Below are 19,370 nucleotides of genomic sequence, written 5' to 3' on the forward strand. Positions count from 1 at the left end.
ACAATCATGCCTTAATTTTGGTTTAGACGTACCCTTAATCTCTTGTCTACATAGGAAAGTTTTACCAGTTGTGTCAATAGAGTTATACAGATATAATCCCTTGTGTTGACACTTCTTATGGTATTGGAATGCCTTATCTTGATTTAACAAAATCCTTCCCAATGCAACATAAACAAAACCAAAAAAAGATAGTTATATCATAATACGTGTTTATGTGAGGTTATAGTGGTATGACAATGTTGGTTTAAATTCACACCATAGGTTATACTTTCCCTTGTAGACAAGGCCATAGGTACTGTTGAAAATCTTGCCTCACATTCATCTTTCTGGCCTGATTTTAATGGTAGAATATACCCAACATTCTGAAGGTTTTTTCTGAAAGGTTGAAATTGAACTGTGATACTAAGGTCAAAATTTTGTAAAATGGTGGCTCCTAAGTGTGTATGAAATGCATAAGTAAGCGCCCTGATTTTCAAAAGTGCTGCAGACCCAGCAGCTCCTGCTGAAGTCAATGGGAGCTGTGAGCCACTGAGCGTTTCTGAAAATCGTAAATACGAACCATAAGCAATAGTTTCTGTCTGGACTTCAGTGGGGAACTACTGAATGCTCAGCAGCTTTGAAAATTAGGCTTTTATTTAAGGGCCAAATTTTCAGAAAAACACCGCTCCTGTTTAGGCACTTAAATGAATTGACCAGATTTTTAAAAAGGCTCAGCACCCAGAAGTTCCCACGTTTTTCAGTGGAACTGCTGTATGCTGAGCATTTTTGAGAATTTGGCCTCCATTTAGATGCCTAAACTGAATTGATCTCTTCTGAAAATCTGGCCCTAGAAGTAGATACTTAGCACTTGAAAATCTGGCCATATTTGACTATTGGAGGTTGCCAATTCTGATGTTCCCACCCATACTAGATCTGTGGAAATAATATTTATTATTTAGTAACTGGAGCATAAAAAGGTGATAAATGATTCCAAAAAATATTTCCTGGTGCTTATCATATTACTTCCTTCCTGTTTAAGAGCTCTATTCAGGGTAAACATATTTAAGCTCCTTTTATTTTTGCAGGAGCACAAGTGCTGCCAGAGCTTCCGAGGGAAAGATCAGGTGAGTAGCAATGAGACAGTGTGCAGTTGGTAATACATAAACTGTACTTAATTATGAAGAAAAAGAAGTCATTAGTTTAAATATATATCAGGATGTTCTGTTAGGTAAGAGATTTTTGCATGATTTTTTTTCTGCAGTTTTCTGTGGGGAAGTTCTATATTTTGTTTGATTGGTGATATAATTTTATATCGACTTCTTACAGGGTGATCTTGTTGAGATAATGACAGGCAAACCAAAGTCCAGGTCTTGCAACTGCATCTGTGCTTTCAGGCTCCAAAGCAGGAATCTGCCTAAGAGGAACCAGTTGCTGGATTAGGGCCCAAGAAGACTGCCTTCTGGTACATGTGTATGCATCATCTCTTAGGGCTTGTTTACATGGGGAAATTAACCAGAATAGCTCCCAGTTTGGCCAGTCTATTCCAGACTTAGTCACTTTATTCTGGAATTATTAGTGGACTTTGTGAGTGCACAGATTATTCTAGAATACAGTGACTTTTATTCTGGAATAGTGTGTCCACAGCGGGGGCTATTCCAGAATAGCCACTGCATAACAGTAAAATTGGTTAGTGGAAAATCGGGCACTGGCAGAATAGTTAATGTTACGAGGTTGGTGGTGAACTGCGTTGGGGTATATAAGTGAACCCCACTTGTCTACTTAATTCATAGAATTAGTTGCAATTGAAAAACTACCTGTTGATTATAAGAACTAGGTATGAATTATTATTGTGATGGTAAAGTATTTTGATTTGGGATACACTGTACTGTTCCAGGACACTGCCTTAATTTGCTTTAGACTCATGGATTTGGGGAACTTTATCAATTTAGAAAGGCTGAATTTGAAAAAGGCCAAAAAATTCAAAATTGAGGATGTCAAGTTAAACTCCTACATCCACATTTAGGCATCTAAATAACAGGTCTGATTTTCAGAGGGTTTGAGCATCCACAGCTTCTATTAGAGTCAGAGAAAGCTTCAGAGGATACTTATTTAGGTACCTAAGTAGGAACTATGGGGTTGAACTTGCGGTGCCTGTGTTTTAAATGTTGTCGTGTGAATTACTAGTTATGCTGGATGGTATCGGGAGTGATCAATATTCACGGGTGTTGATGGAGGCTCAGAAGGGCATGGCAGTCAGAAAACATTGTTAAATCAACCTCTGTACTAGGTGATTAGGGGAGAGCTAATGTAATGCCTATTTTTTAAAAAGGACTGTAGAGATGATGTTGGCAATTCCAGGCCAGTAAGTCTAACTTCAATACTAGGCAATCTGGTAGAAATGGTAGTAAGGAACAGAATTATTAGACACACAGATGAACACAATATTTTGGGGAAGAGTCAAGATGGCTTTTGTAAAGGGAAAATCATACCTCACCAATCTATTTCTTTGAGGGTATCAGCTCACATGTGGACAAGGGTGATCCAGTTGATGTAGTATATGTGGACTTTCAGAAAGCCTTTGACGAGATCCCACACAAAAGGCTCTTAAACAAAGTAAGGAGTCGTGATAAGAGGGAAGGTCCTCTCATGGATCAGTAACTCATTAAAAGACAGGAAACAAAGGGTAGGAAGAAATGTTCAGTTTTCAGAATGGAGAAAGATAAACAGAAGGTCCCCTAAGGATCTGTACTGGGACATAGAATCATAGAATATCAAGGTTGGAAGGGACCTCAGGAAGTCATCTAGTCCAACCCCCTGCTCAAAGCAGGACCAATCCCCAATTAAATCATCCCAGCTAGGGCTTTGTCAAGCCTGACCTTAAAAACCTCTAAGGCAGGAGATTCCACCACCTCCCTAGATAACCCAGTCCAGTGCTTCACCACCCTCCTAGTGAAACTTTTTTTCCTAAAATCCAACCTAAACCTCCCCCACTGCAATCGAGACCTTTACTCCTTGTTCTGTCGTCTGCCACCACTGAGAACAGTCTAGATCCATCCTCTTTGGAACCTCCTTTCAGGTAGTTTCAGCTATCAAATCCCCCCTCATTCTTCTCTTCTGCAGGCTAAACAATCCCAGTTCCCTCAGCCTCTCCTCATAAGTCATGTGCTCCAGCCCCCTAATCATTGTTGTTGCCCTCTGCTGGACTCTTTCCAATTTTTCCATGTCATCCTTGTAGTGTGGGGCCCAAAACTGGACAGTACTCCACATAAGGCCTCACCAATGCCGAAAAGAGGGGAATGATCACGTCCCTTGATCTGCTGGCAATGTTCCTACTTATACAGCCCAAAATACCATTAGCCTTCTTGGCAACAAGGGCACACTGTTGACTCATATCCAGCTTCTTGTCCACTGTGACCCCTAGGTCCTTTCGTGTAGAACTGCTGCCTAGCCACTCGGTCCCTAGTCTGTAGCAGTGCATGGGAGTCTTCCATCCTAAGTGCAGGACTCTACACTTGTCCTTGTTGAACCGCATCAGAACTTATGCTGTTCAATGTATTCATAAATGATCTGAAAAAGGGAACAAACAATGACATGGCAAAATTTACAAATGTCACAAAATTCAATGTTGATAAATGCAAAGTAATGCACATTGGAAAACATAATCTCAACTATACATACAAAATGATGGAGTCTAAATTAGCTGTTGTCATTCAAGAAAGATCTTGGAGTCATCTTAGATAGTTCTCTGAAAACATCCACTAAGTGTGCAGTGGCCATCAAATACGCAGCAGCAGTCAAAAAAGCTATTGTTATGTAAGGAACCATTAGGAAAGGGATAGATAATAGAACAGAAAATATCATAGTGCCACTATATAAACCCCTGGTACGCCACTACCTTGCATACTGGAACTGGAAAAGGTATAGAGAAGGCCAACAAAAATGATGAACAACTTCCATATAAGGAGAGATTAAAAAGACTGGAGCTGTTCAGCTTGAAAAAGAGTTGACAAAGCGGGAATATGATAGAGGTCTATAAAATCATTATTGGTATGGAAAGGGAATAGAGGAGAGTTTTTTACCCCTTCACATAACACAAGAACAAGGAGATGAATAGGCAGCAGGTTTAAAACACACAAAAGGAAGTACTTCGTCACACAACACACAGTCAATCTGTGGAATTCATTGCCAGGGGATGTTGTGAAGGCCAAAAGTGTAAGTGGGTTCAAAAAAGAATTAGATAAGTTCATAGAGTATAGGTCCATCAATGCCAGAAGGTGGGACTGGATGACCAGAGTTGGAGCACTTGATAATTGCCCTGTTCTGTTCATTCCTTTCAAAGCACCTGGCATTGGCCACTGTCAGAGACAGGCTACTGGGCTAGATGGAACATAGGTTTGACCAGTATGGCCATTCTTATGTCCTTATGTACACAGTGATGTGAGTTGGTAGATAGCCAAGCTATCAGTGAGTAACGTTAAGATGGATCTTAGTGTGTTTCTGCTCTTCAGGCAGCTAATAAGGATGAGGAGTTGGAGCCCAGGTTACTGTGGGAGCAGGGGAGCCTTTGACCTTTGCTGCTGGCTCTCCTTAGGGAGGAGGAAGCTCTCCAGCCTCCACCACTGGTCCTTCAGTGAGCAGGCAAAGCTCACTCCTCCCTAACCCACCACAGCTGGTTCTGCCATTCATGAGACTTTCAGGGAAGGGGGCTACTCTGGCCCAGTATTCCTGTTCTATGGGTCACCCATCCTCAGGGCAGAGGGCCAGGAAAGCGGTGCTCTCCCCACCAGCCTTGGAGCAGATGGTTATGGGAGGTGCCAGCCCCTCCTCATTGCAGAGAGCCCTATAGGGGATTCACCACATCTGGCCATGCTATAGCGGCCTCTCCCCATGCAAGGCTCGGTGCTGTGGTGGCAGGTTGCCTTCTCAATGCCAATAAGCATTTCTTGAACAGACCTTATCACACCGCTTATAACCGTACCACCTGCTGGCTGCCACTAGTGTCACCACATCTTTTTCTAAAAGGGGGGGAAGAAAAGAAAATATTTAGACCAAAAGAAAAATCTGTAAGTTACTATAGTAAGTAACACAAACATTAGAACAGATCATCTATGCTACAGTTTAAAAAGCTAACCTGCACAATCCTGAGATGATGATATGCTTTCCAGTGGCCCTGCATGGGAAAAATTAACAGGAGGCATATCATCATATCTCCCTAACAAATCGATATATGAACAGCACCATGAGGCAATTCCGTACTTATCTTCATTTCCGTGATTAATATTTATGTCTGGAAATACTATGGTACTGTCACAGATAAATTCACCCCTACGCAGAGAGGTCAACACAAGGCTCATGTGCCACTTAAGTCTCATTTGAAACCCTGTTTTTGAAGACTTAACTAATGTTTAGGATTTCTACTGTCCTTCTTTCTCCTCAGCTGAAACTAACGATTGAAAAACAAGTGGAAAGAGAAGAGTTAAACAAGAAAGAAATGTCATAATCCTTTCTGTCTTTTTATTCCAGACACCTAAACTGTACTTGTGTTCCAGGTGTATTCATTGCCATACAGGTCTGGAAAACCCACTCTTCTGGAGCATCTGTTCGTCGTTAGGAGTACTGGTCAAGTGGCTATTCTACATCACTGAGAGAGGCTGAGAAAGTGATTGAGTGTGAAAAATATATTCCTATCCAGTCACCAAACCTGCCATGGCCTCCGCCACAGCTCGAACCAGTGTGTCAAAGAAGCACATCCAATTTATAGCTTTTCAGGTCACTCTGATAGGAACAGTCTTCTGTGGGAATGTGCTGATTTGGCCTACGGAAGCCAGTCACTGGCTAAATGTTAAGAGCATTATACAGGAACTGATACGCCGAGAGCACAATGTCACCATCCTAGTGTCAAATGCTTCCCTCTTTATCACACCACATGCTGAGACGGCCGAGAGGTTTGAGGTGTACACTGTGCCCTTTGGAAGGAACTACATTGACTCCTTGATCAGAGAGATAGTGAACTTGTGGATGTATAACAGACCAACTGCACTGACCTTCTGGCAGTTCTACAAGGAACTGGGAAAGCTGATCAGCAAAGCGAATGAGATGACTAGACAGCTGTGTGATAGCGTGCTAGGCAGCCGGGATTTAATGGCCCGGCTGCAGAGGGACAAGTATGATGTGCTTCTCGCCGATCCGGTGACCATCGGCGGTGACCTAGTTGCTCTCAAACTCGGAATTCCATTTGTATACTCTCTGCGTTTCACACCAGCCTCAACAGTGGAGAGGCATTGTGGGAAGATGCCCTCTCCGCCTTCGTATGCACCCGCAGCCCTATCTGAGCTCACAGACAAGTTGTCATTCGGCGAAAGAATGAAAAACATAGTGTCTTACCTCCTACAAGACTATGTGTTTCAGAGCTACTGGGGAGAATGGGATTCATATTACAGTGACATTCTAGGTAAGCATTGCACTCTTTCATTCTTAAATGATATTACATCCAAAAATTTGTGTCAGAAGAATGTTCATGTTGCAAAGACAAGCGCTTAAAAGTTAGGAGGTACCAGATTTAAAGTTGCCCCAGACAACATCAGTCCGGCCCCACTGTGCATCTGCGTGGACATAACTGAGCCTTGCCCTACACCACACCATTATGGCTGAGCTAGGAATAGAATTCAGCTCTCTTAGGTTGCAGTCCAGTACCTTAACCACAGGAGAACAGCCTTTATTATTATTATTTGTATTACTGTAGGACCTGGGAGTCCAACTCATGGACCAGGACCCAATAGGGTGACCAGATGTCCCGATTTTATAGGGACAGTCCTGATATTTGGAGCTTTGTCTTATATAGGCTCCTATTACTCCCTGTCCACTGTCCCGATTTTTCACACTAGTTGTCTGGTCACCCTGGGACCCGATTGTGCTAGGCACTTTAAGGACCTTACAATCCAACCTTTCCAACTGTCTGTCTCATTTACTGTCCCTCCGATGCACTGAATGAGGTAGGGGTCCTGTAGAACAAATTGCATGTGGTCATGTAATTACAGATTGTTATAATGTGTATTTACAAGAGGATAGATGAGAGACCAGGGTTTTATTCCCAGCAGTGCCAGAAGTGAATTTGTGTTTCCATTGGACTAGAGTTATCCCATCTCTAAAAGAGGGTTAATGATGCTTGTTTCTCTTCCAGGACAGGGGCACAATGACTATCTCAGTAATAAGGGGTGTAAGGGAACTACTAGTGCCAGGTGTTGGAAGAGGTGTCACTAGAAGTCCTAGTCCCTAGCCCAGTGCTGCTCCTACACCAAAGGAAGTTTGATGGGTGTATATAAGTGTAACCCACTGATTCAGTGATATTATGTGTCCTCTTCAAGTGGCTGGTTCCCATAAGATGATAAAACCTACAAGGGCTCCTAGCTCATTGAGGTACTTACTGTTTTAGCTCAAGTGGTAAAGGTTTGTACTGTGGTATTGGAGGTCCTGGGTTCAAATCCAGGTGAGAAGCAAGCAAGGACATCATTTTGCCCATTCCCTCTGTGCTTTTTGTTAGGTTCAAAGGAGAGCTAATGCTGAACTCAGTCAGGAGTTTGCACACAATGCTAGTGAGCCATACATTGATAGATTTTAAGGCCAGACAGGACCATTAGATCCCTTAGTCTGATCTCTATCCATGAATCACCAGCAGTCCCCGTGGTCTTCCCATAGCTCAAAAAAAAAAAAAAAGCCTAATACCTTTCTGAGTGGTAACCATGTTAGTCTGTATCAGCAAAACGAACGAGGAGTACTTGTGCCACCTCAGGTGCCACAAGTACTCCTCGTTCTTTTTGCTAATACCTTTCTGTATTTTATGTGCCAAATTTTCTTTGTGGTCCCAGGCACAAGATATCAGCCACAAAAGCACAGGGCTAGACATTTCACCCCTCACAGAAGGTAAGCAGAAAACGTTACAATCTTTTTTATTTTTTTTTTATTTTGAAGAGTCAGTTTTTTAGTGTGCTATGTCTTAGGAACCCCTAGTTCAGCTAACTTGAGATTCTCCCCATGAAGTGAACCCTGGCCCATGGTACAACCTGCCAACATTCACAATGAACTGTCTTTTCTGGGACATTTTTAGAATCCTAACTACAGCCTAAATTATAGAGAGGCTGCTGCCACAATGTTCTAAACAACCACTATGGATACTCTCCTCCTTGAACCGCTTCCATATTAGGTAGCACTGATGTGACGCAGAACCCAAGCCATATTTTCCCCTAATGGCAAGATACATTAACTTTGGAGGCTCTTCTGTGATATAGGGCTCAATATAGGGGTAAGTGGGTGAAATTCTCTGGCCTGTGTTACACAGGAGATCAGACTAGATGATCTAATGAGCACCTTCTGGCCTTAAAATCTCTGAATATAGTGAAGATGGCTTTCAAGTTTTCTCTGTGTTAGTGCTACAAATCAGTTGTGGATAAAGGCTGAAGACAAAATACACTCTGCCGTAACTGTTCCTTCCCAGCATGGCAATTTGGCCGGGTGAATGAGAAGAAAATTCAGAGGTTCTCAGTAGATATACTGAAATCAAGCATGGCTTTTTAACCAAAGCCCATACTTACATCGCAGGTTAGTTAAAACCAAGCCTCTCTTTTCAAAACAAATTATGCTTACATACACTGCATCTGATGATAAGGAATGAGGGCACTGCGATTTCTTTCATTTCACATAGAACCTTTGTTTTGAATTGTTGTCAATGGAGCTAATCTGTCTTGTAACGCTGATAGTTTACTTAAATATTAATTACATAGGATCAGTGAATGACATTTTAATAGGTTTTGAACTGTGAACTGCACCTTCAACTCTCACTGACTCCAGCACCTGACCGAGGCTCGGCACCTTGCAAGACTGAGCCCTTTACGCTTTAAGAAAATGAACCTCTATTGTCATACTGCAATCACGGCAGATCACTTGACTCTCTTTGGTTTCCCATAGCTATTCCATTACACTACCTGTCTGCTTTTGTATGGGAAGAATGGACAGAGAGAATGAAAAAGGAAAGAATGATCCAAACGATACGCATAAGCTGCAATGAAAGACATTAGGACAATAACAATGTGACTTGGCAAACAATGAGAACTTTTGCAGAGCAGAAGCTTAGAAGCTATTTTTCTCTCACAGTGAAAGGGACTTTAAGTGATTTCTTAAGTGCAGAGAAAATAGGTTACCAGGAAAAAGCTAGTGCTTTACTAGACTTTCAAATCCAGTCTATAGTACATTCCTGTCCCCTGGTGGCAGGCAGAAGAGCATACAGCTCTTATACCAAACATCTCGTTGCATGGATCTAGTCTAGTTCCATTTCAGGTACTTATTTGTCCTGTGTTACTGTTTCATCTGAGCATTTCACCATCTTTACTGTATTTATCCTCCCAACACCCCTGTGAGGTAAGGAAGTGCTATTATCTCCATTGTACAGAGTCAGGGCCACCTCAGATGCCAGGGGGATCAGGGAAAGAAGCTCAACTTCCCCTCCCCCAAAGGGGCCCTCAGAACCTGGCTCTCATATAGGGGGCAGGGAAGGAGCTCAGACCCAGTATTGGAGGGGCAGAGTCCCCCAGATCCCAGCTTGCATGAGGGTTTGAGGAAAGGCCCCCCCCCCCCCAAAAGTTAGAGCCCCTTCTAAATTAGCTGTACTACTCAGTGCCCATTCCTAAGAAGAGGAAACCCATTTATCAGAAGCAGATAGTAGCAACAGGCCTGTAGCTCATTCTCACACTTCTCCCAAGGGCAGAACTTGGATTTTGAACTTGGAGTGCAGCGCAGATTCAATGGCCGCAGCAGGCCTCTCATCCATTCAGTTACTGAGAGAACAGGCTACCTGCAAACCCTTTTGTTTCAACAGAGCTCTGGTCTTGCTGCACGTGGGTATTTCATTCTCTTCAGCAGGTGGCAGTGGGTGGGTATTGTTTGCTGCCAGGGTTATTTGGCCAGCCAGTAACACTGAGGAGTCCAGAAGGACCGCAAGCTGCAGACCATTTTAACCATCTGAAAGACATCCGTGATCACTGGGGATGCTGTAGAGGAGGCAAGTTCTTCATTCTAAGCAGGTTAGATGCCTTACTTCCTTTGAAGCCAAGGGGACTTAGGCACTTGTCTAAGTACCACTAGGAATCTAAGCAGGTTAAGCACCTGTCTACCTCATTAGGTACCTAAATACCTTTGTAAATCTGGATCTTATCTCTGATTAAAAGTCAGAGGGTGCCGAACTCCCAATTGTGCCGTTAGCTTTAAAAATCACATGGAACAGGAAGTTTGTGGTGTTCGTTGTTTCTGATAGGGAGATCTGCAAAGTTTGCTCCATTCCATGCTGAATAGAATTCCCATCCAGGTTTTCCAGAAGGAGATGTGTGTATCATCAATCATGGGATGTTTCTTACTGACAGCATGAATTTTTTATGACTCACTCTTTTAAGGCAGATCCCTGTGTGAACACAGCCTTTGTCTGCTGATTCACAGCTGCTGCAAGGATGCTAAATTTGCAGTGCACCTGCAGGATACTACTTTGCCTCTCCCTGCTGGCTGAGAATGTGCTTTCTGGGAAGGTGCTGGTGTGGCCTGCGGATTACAGCCACTGGATGAATCTGAAACTGGTGGCTGAAGTACTGGCAAGCATGGGCCATAACATTACAGTGCTGGTCCATTCAGCATCCCTTTCTGTCAATGCTACTTCAGTTTCCACTCTTCATTTTGAACCCATCGAGGTTGGATTTACATCTGACAGGCTGCAATCACTGTGGGAAAAATTCCTGCATTTCTGGGTTTATGAGAAAGCTCAGGTCTCCTTCTGGGAAATGCATAGCACGATGAGGAGCCTCTCGCGTAGTGTGTCTCACACGCAGAGGCAGATATGTGATGGGGCAGTAAAAAGCAGGAAGCTGCTGGAAAAGCTGCGGTTGTCTCAGTATGATGTCCTTCTCTCAGACCCAGTGCTGCCCTGTGGGGAGCTGCTGGCAGAGCTGCTGAGGGTGCCGTTTATCTTCACCCTGAGGTTTTCCCCAGGCTTTGCATTTGAGAGATTGTGTGGTCAGATATTGACTCCTCCTTCTTACGTGCCAGCTGCCACCTCTGAGCTACAAGAAAAGATGTCCTTCTTGGAGAGGACTGAAAACCTATTGCTCTACCTCATTCATGACCTTCTGCAGCTCCTGATTTGGAAGGAATGGGACTCCTATTATAGCAGCATATTGGGTGAGTTTCCGTAAGTACTCACCTCTATTTTCAAAAGGGATGGGTAACATAAGGTGACAAAATGATTGAGGACAGGGTCAGATCCTCAGTTGGTGTAAATGGACTTCAGTGGAGTGACGCGGATTTCTATGAGCTGAGTATGTGGCCTTGTCAACGTAGAGGTTTCACTGGCGGGTAAACATCTGTATATCAGAAGTAGGGAAACATAATCAGTGGTCTGTTTCCTCTGAGACAGAGGAAGATATTTGATGAAGTCAGCGTAGCTGCCTCTCCTCTGACACTGTTGTAACTCAGGAGTGACTCTATTGAAGTCAACAGAGACATTGGCCTAAAACAGGGAAAAATGAGGTCCAGGATCCTCTGATTACAGCAGCTACATTGAATCCATACGACCTCTCTCCTCCTTCCCCTTCTCCTCAGCCAGTGACGCTGTCCAGTCTGATGATGGAAAGGTGTGGCTGGAATCTCCTCTGAAGCACTTGTGAAAACCTTGCAGGAATGAAGACTCCTTTTGTTGTTTATGTACAGTAGTGTCACATGTGACTGCTACCAGTATGTTTCACCAAACCACAACTGACCTGGAATGCCATTGAAAGAGAATAACAAGAGGATCCATGAATAGTTCACTTCCAATTATTTTCTTTGTCATGGTGCAATATTTCTTTAGAGCACGAGGATGCCATCATGCACATGGGTTGAAAATTTCCCTCCTCAGTCAGACGCTTCTTATTTCTCATGTCAAATGCAGCACGGTCCTCCTCAATTATCAAAACTAGGGTCATGTCCATCTTTGGTTAAACCAACTTTGCACATAGACAAGCCCTTACACCAGAAACTCTTCTGTTATCTGAAACCTCACTTATCTCAGGTTATTCTTGCCTTCACTGCATTCAGATAATGGAGGTTGTACCTAATTTTGAAACTGAGAGATACATCTGAGGGTATCTAATGCGTACGAAGGAGCTGGAGCTGGAGCTGGAGCTGATGATTGCAATTGTTCTGTTGCTTTTCCGCATGGCTTCTTCCAATTGCTTCATAATGAAACTGCATTTATTTTCTTTTGGGGACTACTTACAAGTTTAGGTCTGATTGGCAGCCTGTTAGAAAGAACCCCATTGGCTTAACTGAGCCCTTCTAACATCTAAGAGGGAAACCCTTGCATGAAGAGGATTCAAGGCTGTATATTCCTTGCATAAGAAGAATTTCCAGGTGGCCAGGTCAGCTGGCTTTGGGGCCCTTTTATGCCACAGAGGGATAGAAGGAGGGCATGACAGAGTGAAAAGAGACCCAGGGTATTTAACCCAGCCTACTAGCCTAGGGAGAAGCAGCCAATATAGGAAACAAGACAAAGCAGAGGGAAGAAAAAAAACTGGTGAAAACAGAGGCCAAAAGAGTCACAGATGAACTATCCCAAATAGAAGGGGCCTATGCTTGTCTTCACTAGCCTTTTTGTAGCTGGAGATAATTGATTGACAATTAGCTTGAGGTAGTTAATTGCCAGTTAACTCCAAGTAATTTAACATGTTCCTAAAGACTTACTGTGGACTCTCCCCACTGCAGAGAGGCTGTGCTGATCCCTAGCGAAAAGAACAAGACCTGTGTAACATGATGAAATGTGTGCACTCAGGGGCAGGTCTAGGCATTATGCCAGCCCAAGCACAGCAGGCAGGCTGCCCTCGGCGGCTTGCCTGCGGAGTGTCCACTGGTCCCGCTGGCGCCAGCAGAGTGCCCCCGTGGCTTGCTGCCCCAAGCACGCGCTTGGAGTGCTGGGGCCTGGAGCCACCCCTGTGTGCACTGTGTCCACACCAGCCTTTACAAATCTGTTAATTACCTCAAGTTAATTGGCAATCAATTAACTCCAGGTATAAAAGTCTTGTGAAAGTGTCAGTTAGACTCAGGACTCAGTTTGTCAGACCACTCTGTTTTCTTAGCACAGCGCTCTGCTAATAACATCCAGATAATGTGATCCCCCATGCAAGACCCAAACAGTCTTATTTATACAGATAAAAGGGCGCGAACTACACAAAGGGATAAAGAGAGCAACATTGTAAAATTTACCTGGGGCACAGCATGCATCTCCTACTTCCTTACTAACTCTTATCGATCTAAGGCTAATACTTCACCAATCGCCCTTCAGCAGAGCAATTGTTCTACCTTAATGTCTGCTTTCCTGACACCTGGATCACAGCATTCTTTTCATTTCTACTTAAAGGCACATACAGCATTCTTTAATTCATTCTATTTCTTTAATATAATCCATTTCACTTTCACAATCCCTCCTTTTGGTCAAGCTTATGCAAAGACCAACAATTACCGGGTTCCACTTATTAATTGTTCTTTATCTCTTCGTTCATCAGTGATATTTAACATCATCATATTAGCACTCTGTTTTTGGGCAGTCCCCAGGCTGGCATACCTTACACAATTCTGGATACAGCAGGAGATTAACTGAAAACATACAAAAATCATTAGGTTTCAGAGTAGCAGCCATGTTAGTCTGTATCCACAAAAAGAACAGGAGTACTTGTAGCACCTTTAGAGACTAACAAATTTATTTCAGCATGAGCTTTCGTGAGCTACAGCTCACTTCTTCGGATGCATAGAATGGAACACATAGACAGGAGATATTTATACATACAGAGAACATGAAAAGGTGGAAGTGTGCATACCAACAGGAAGAGTCTAATCAATTGAGATGAGCTATCATCATCAGCAGGAGAAAAAAAACTTTTGAAGTGATAATTAAGATGACCCATAGAAGGTGTGAGGAGAACTTAACATAGGGAAATAGATTCAATTAGTGTAATGACCCAACCATTCCCAGTCTCTGTTTAGGCCTGAGTTAATTGTATCTAATTTGCATATTAATTCGAGTTCAGCAGTCTCTCTTTGGAGTCTGTTTTTGAAGTTTTTTTGTTGCAAAATGCCACCTTCAAGTCTGTCACTGAGTGGTTAGAGAGGTTGAAGTGTTCTCCCACTGGTTTTTGAATGTTATGATTCCTGATGTCAGATTTGTGTCCATTTATTCTTTTGCTGTAGGATTGATGCCATGCGTTGGACTAGACGGCAAATTCTTACGTCCCCATTTGGGGCTACTGAATATGAATGGCTACTGAGTTGTTCCAAATTTTTTTGTTGGGCCTTCTATAGTACGGTGCTTCTGGGTCGACTCTTAAGCAAATGACATCTGGTCAAAGGTTTTTGATCACTTCAGTGACGCGTGGTATTGATAGATTTGCAAGTCACTGAAATGAGCCATGTACTTTTAGAACTCTTGAGACTTCTTTATCTCTGTTGTTGATTGGGAGCTCAAGGATATCGCTTGTGATAGAGTTTGACAGCTCAGTATGACAATGGTTCAGTGGAGTTACTGGATGGAGTCATGGGAGGCATGTAATATAGCGGTACAGTGTGGTTTGGTACACTTAGCGCTTTATTGTCAAACCAACACTTTATGAGCTATCAAGAATCGGGAATTATGAATACCGCTTTAGCCCATGGTCAGTACTGTGGTCTCATGGTGGGATGGTAACTTTATCCGCACATTGACAGGTGGTATGAAATTCTTTACTAGCAGGGCTTGCTGCTTTCAAGGAGTCCAGCGATGATGTTCTAGGTCCTATGATGGTGTCACTTGAATAGATATGTGGACAGAGCTGGCATCGGGCTTTGTTGCAAGGATGGGTTCCTGGCTTAGTGTTTATGTTGTATGGTGTGCGATTGCTGGTGAGTATTTGCTTCAGGTTGGGAGGTTGTCTGTAAGCGAGGACTGGCCTGTCTCCCAATATCTGTGAGAGTGAGGGATCATCTTTCAGGATAGGCTCATTGGCCAAACCGGACAGCGGCAATTCTTAACACGTCCCCCTTTGCGTGTATAATATGAATGGTTGAGTTTCCCACATTGTTTTTTCTAGGAACTATGTTAGCTTTTTACCTTTTAACAGATGATTGGTAACTTTTTGCCATTCAGTGCCAAGAATGATAGAGAACTCAGCTAAATCAGTGCTTACAGTAAGCTGAGACTTCTTTTTTTGTTGTTGTGGCAAATAGTAAATGTGATTATTGGTAAACACAGTACTTACATTACATTTACATTTGTCTACTGGTGGGTTGCTAACACTTCTTTCTTTTTAAAACACTTTCTCCCAAGAATTAACACATACGCATAGCCCATTATACAGTACTTTGGTCTCATTATTCATTTTATCCCACATACAGGATTCTCATGAAATGTCTTTACTACAGGGCTTTGGAGCCACAGGCATGGATAAGCATACCCACTTTTGAGGAGTCCACTTGGTACAACTTCTGGTGCCCAATAGCTTCCCTCCCTCCCCAGCCTACTGGCTCGAGGTCCGGGGTAGCCAGAAGGATCCCATGTGCAATCTGGAGCGTGAGCTAACTTTCCATATCTTTGCTTCCAGAGCCTGTTGGTGTGCGATTTTAACAACAATTTCTTCACTTAAGAAATTTGGTCTCACTGTACTGGAGACAGACTGCATCCATTTATATTGATAGGTATCCAGCAATGATCTTTTCCTTTGCTTTAAGAGATGCATCAAAACCTTAATATTTTCTGATATTACCCAAAACATATTATGTTCTAAATATCTGCATTTCAGTACATTCCATAGCTATCACAGTATGTCTTGTCTTTTTTTACTTCCATTTGTTTTTGTAATAGGTTGTTCTGTAGCTGGTATTAGCTTTTTCTGATTTTCTGAAAGACAAAAATAACATTTTTCTACCTCTTTCAGGGTGGCAATGATTATTGCTTAAAAGATTCCTTTCTTTTACGAATACCCTTGCTGATTGTAGGCAAAACAGAGGAATTACCTGCATATTTTCCTATCTTTTTGTTCTATAGACAGGCCAGGTTTTAATGGCTTCTACTTTTTGAGGGTTATGGGGAAATTATCCCACTGTTTAGTCATTAAATTCATGAGGTGGTATACCTCAGTTTTTCTTCTTATATAGCAGAGCAAGTTTGTAATGTTTTTCCTGATGTGTTAAAAGTTTATTCACAGGTAATAGCTGAGAAGCATCATTACCATATTACCGTAAAGAACTTTTCCAAAAATCATACACGCTGTACATTGTTGCAGGGGTACTTACTAACATTAAATTTATTTCAGTGTTTAATATTAACAATAACATTAGCATCAAATCTATTAAAGGTATCTTGTTATACCATGCCTTTTATTTAGGCAATTTGTTTGCTGACCAGGTGTGTCCTTTATCTGCAGCTTCTTTTGTGCTGGCAGTTCTCACCTTCCTTTGTCAGTTAGGTAATTTGCATCAACACAGGCTTGGCTTTTGGATTCAAAGCCATCAGCAGAGCTCAGAAACTCTGTCTTTAAAGGGACGCAATCAACTTCCACCAGAGTTTTGATTTCTTTCCACTTTCAACTCCTGCTTACAAAACACACAGAGATCTGAAAAAGAAAATACAGTCTATTGCGGCTCTTTTTGGAGCCCTAATAGGAGTTTAATTCAGTAGCATGTTTCATTTGCATTTCTTTTACCCCTTTGTACGATATACACTGCACGTGTCCAAGGGAAAATGCACATTCCTTCTATACTATAACTTTTAAAACATTAGCCATATCAATTTTTCCATAAGGTATAACTGTTTCTTTTGTTCTTACAGAGTTTTCACGTATCCTTATCAAGGTGACAGTCTGATTACACAGAGCCATTTTAAGGCTCAGGCCTTGGCTACACTGGCACTTTACAGCGCTGCAACTTTCTTGCTCAGGGGTGTGAAAAAAACACCCTCCTGAGTGCTGCAGGATACAGCGCTGTAAAGCGCCAGTGTAAACAGTGCCGCAGCGCTGGGAGCCGTGCTCCCAGCGCTGCAAGCTAATCCCTACGGGGAGGTAGAGTACGTGCAGCACTGGGAGAGCTCTCTCCCCGCGCTGGCGCTGCGACCACACTCACACTTCAAAGCGCGGCAGCGCTCCCGTGACAGCGCTTTGAAGTTTCGAGTGTAGCCAACCCCTCAGTGTTTTTAACATTGCTGCTTTTTGTTTTATGCACCTCACCTCTGCTGTTGCTTTAGAGGGGCACTGTCTTTTTAATTCTTCTACTATAGCTCTTATCTGCTATGTTGTTACAAAAACAAACAAACAAAAAGAATCCAGAATCTTTTCCTATTCTTCTGATTTTGACTGCCCTGCTGTAGCCATGAGCTGATCTTTATTTAAAAACATTTAAATTCTGTAAAAGAATCAAGTTACCCCTTAAGGGTTAAATGCCAAATCGCAAAGCCAAACAACACTGATTACCTTTGTCTGGGCAAAGGTCTTGTCAGTTTTGCAACTTTGAATTAAAGAATTAAGTGAATTTTTAGTGACATTAAAAACAAAAACAATTTATCTTAAACTATAAAACAGGAGTTTTACAAACCAGGTGTCCTGGTTTAGATTCTCGGAACCTTACATATTTCCCCAGACAAATAGATGCATACACATTTTCTTTTCCTTAACGATCCTTTTACGCTGCTTTGTTTTTACATAGCTGTACATCGATTACATTCTCTTTATACATTTGGGTTGATTACTTTCCCTTTATACATTTGGGGCAGTTAAGTTTCAGTAGAACCCCCTTATGTTTTTTTTAGTGAATTTGACTAAATTGTCCATAGTTAAATGATTTCAATCAGATAGTCTCTTTATTTGGATTATTTACAGGCATTGTTTTGGAAAAGGGCTCATTTTCCCTTCAGAATGGCTGCAAAGAGGCCAAGAATTCTCTCTCTTTAACATGGTCCTTTTTAATATTTTCACAAAGTTTAACTGCTTAATTCTGTCCAGCCTCCGTAGAGTTAACATTTCACTTTCTTTCCTTAAATCACTTGTTTATCCCTCAAAACAACACCTTTATGAACTCAAATTTAACTATTTTAAGTATTGTTCCAGGGGTTCATGGCTGCACTTACTGCTTTTCTTCCTCCTGACACTATGCCCTTAGGCTTCTAACCTGTTTTTCAGTTTCTTTATCTGTTGCTTGCCTGCTTGTCTGGGCCCGATCCTGCTTTTTCCAATGAACCATTTGTGAGTGATATTGTGGTCATTTCAGAATTTTGAAAGAAATGTTTAAGGAAAGGGACCAGGAGGGGTGGGGGCTAGTTGAGGAGCCCCCTCTCCTTGCTGAATTTGTAGTGGAACACTAAAGAATCAGTTTTTGAGGCAGACAACAAAGGGGAACAGAGCAAGGGTCTTTTTGTCCTTTGTACAATGAGATGGGAGTATGAAGGGGGTTGGGATCGATCCGGGGTTTGGAGAACGGGGTTAAGGGGAGCGCTCGGTCTGGTGGTGGAAGAGGAGGCTTTTAATAAAGCTTTTAACTTATTATTTGAATATTTGAGAGAGGCGAGTTTTGATTTTGTCCACCTACAATTTGCCTCTTCCCACCACTGCAGGAAACAATTAACCTCTCCTTTAGCCAATTTAGTTTTAGGTTGGCCAAGTTTCTTTTAAGATGTCCACTCAGTCTTTGTCCCAAGATCCTAACAGTGGTCACTGAATTTTGGGATCCCCCTGAGTTAGCCTAGACCATTTTTCCAGAAAATTTATCCAAGAGTCTTGACTCTTCCTACAGGAAAAGTCCGGACCCTTTCCAAAATACATAAATGGCCGGCATTTAGGTTAGGGAACTGTCCCAACTTGACGTCCTGGTACCCATACAGAGGACTTCACAAAGTACCACTAATCGCACAAGAAGGAAATTCAAGGTTCGTCAGAGCGATGCCGGTGCAACACACAAAAGGGAGCCCCCAGGCTACTGCCTCATCACCCCTTGCTTTCACACCAGGGTTTTAGCCAAGTGCAGTGCAGTGTGAATTGTGCAGATTCCATTCACTCAGAACCCGAGGACGGAAACCCCTTGGTCGGCCCGATCCCTGGACGGAAATGGCTCCCAGACTCAAACGACTCTAGAGGGAGGAATGGATAGAGAAGAGACCAGGACAGGCCTCCAGTCCGGGACAAACACAGAAATAATTACCTGACCAGATTCCTGATGTCAGACCCGGGATCCTACCGAACAGAGTGGGAACCAACAGGTTCGATGGAGTAGACTTCACTGTGGCCGTGCGGCCTTTCTGTTCTGGTAAGGACCCGCTCGGTGAAGACGGTTGCCAACTCAGTGAGACCGCTCCAAATTGTCAAACTTAG

At 42.7% G+C, this 19,370-nt stretch overlaps 1 protein-coding gene across 1 annotated transcript; it reads left to right on the top strand.

Annotated features, from left to right (window-relative positions):
• Window positions 1-5,611: 5,611 nt before the first annotated feature.
• On the top strand, window positions 5,612-11,678 carry LOC116834488 (UDP-glucuronosyltransferase 2A2-like). Its single transcript, XM_075066077.1, has 3 exons — window positions 5,612-6,430; window positions 11,062-11,193; window positions 11,614-11,678. The coding sequence occupies exons 1-3, from the start codon at window positions 5,686-5,688 to the stop codon at window positions 11,676-11,678; spliced, it is 942 nt and encodes a 313-aa protein (XP_074922178.1). The 5' UTR covers window positions 5,612-5,685.
• The last annotated feature ends 7,692 nt before the right edge of the window (window positions 11,679-19,370 follow it).

The sequence above is a fragment of the Chelonoidis abingdonii genome, chromosome 5, assembly GCF_003597395.2.
Source record: "Chelonoidis abingdonii isolate Lonesome George chromosome 5, CheloAbing_2.0, whole genome shotgun sequence".
Lineage (NCBI taxonomy): Eukaryota > Metazoa > Chordata > Testudines > Testudinidae > Chelonoidis > Chelonoidis abingdonii.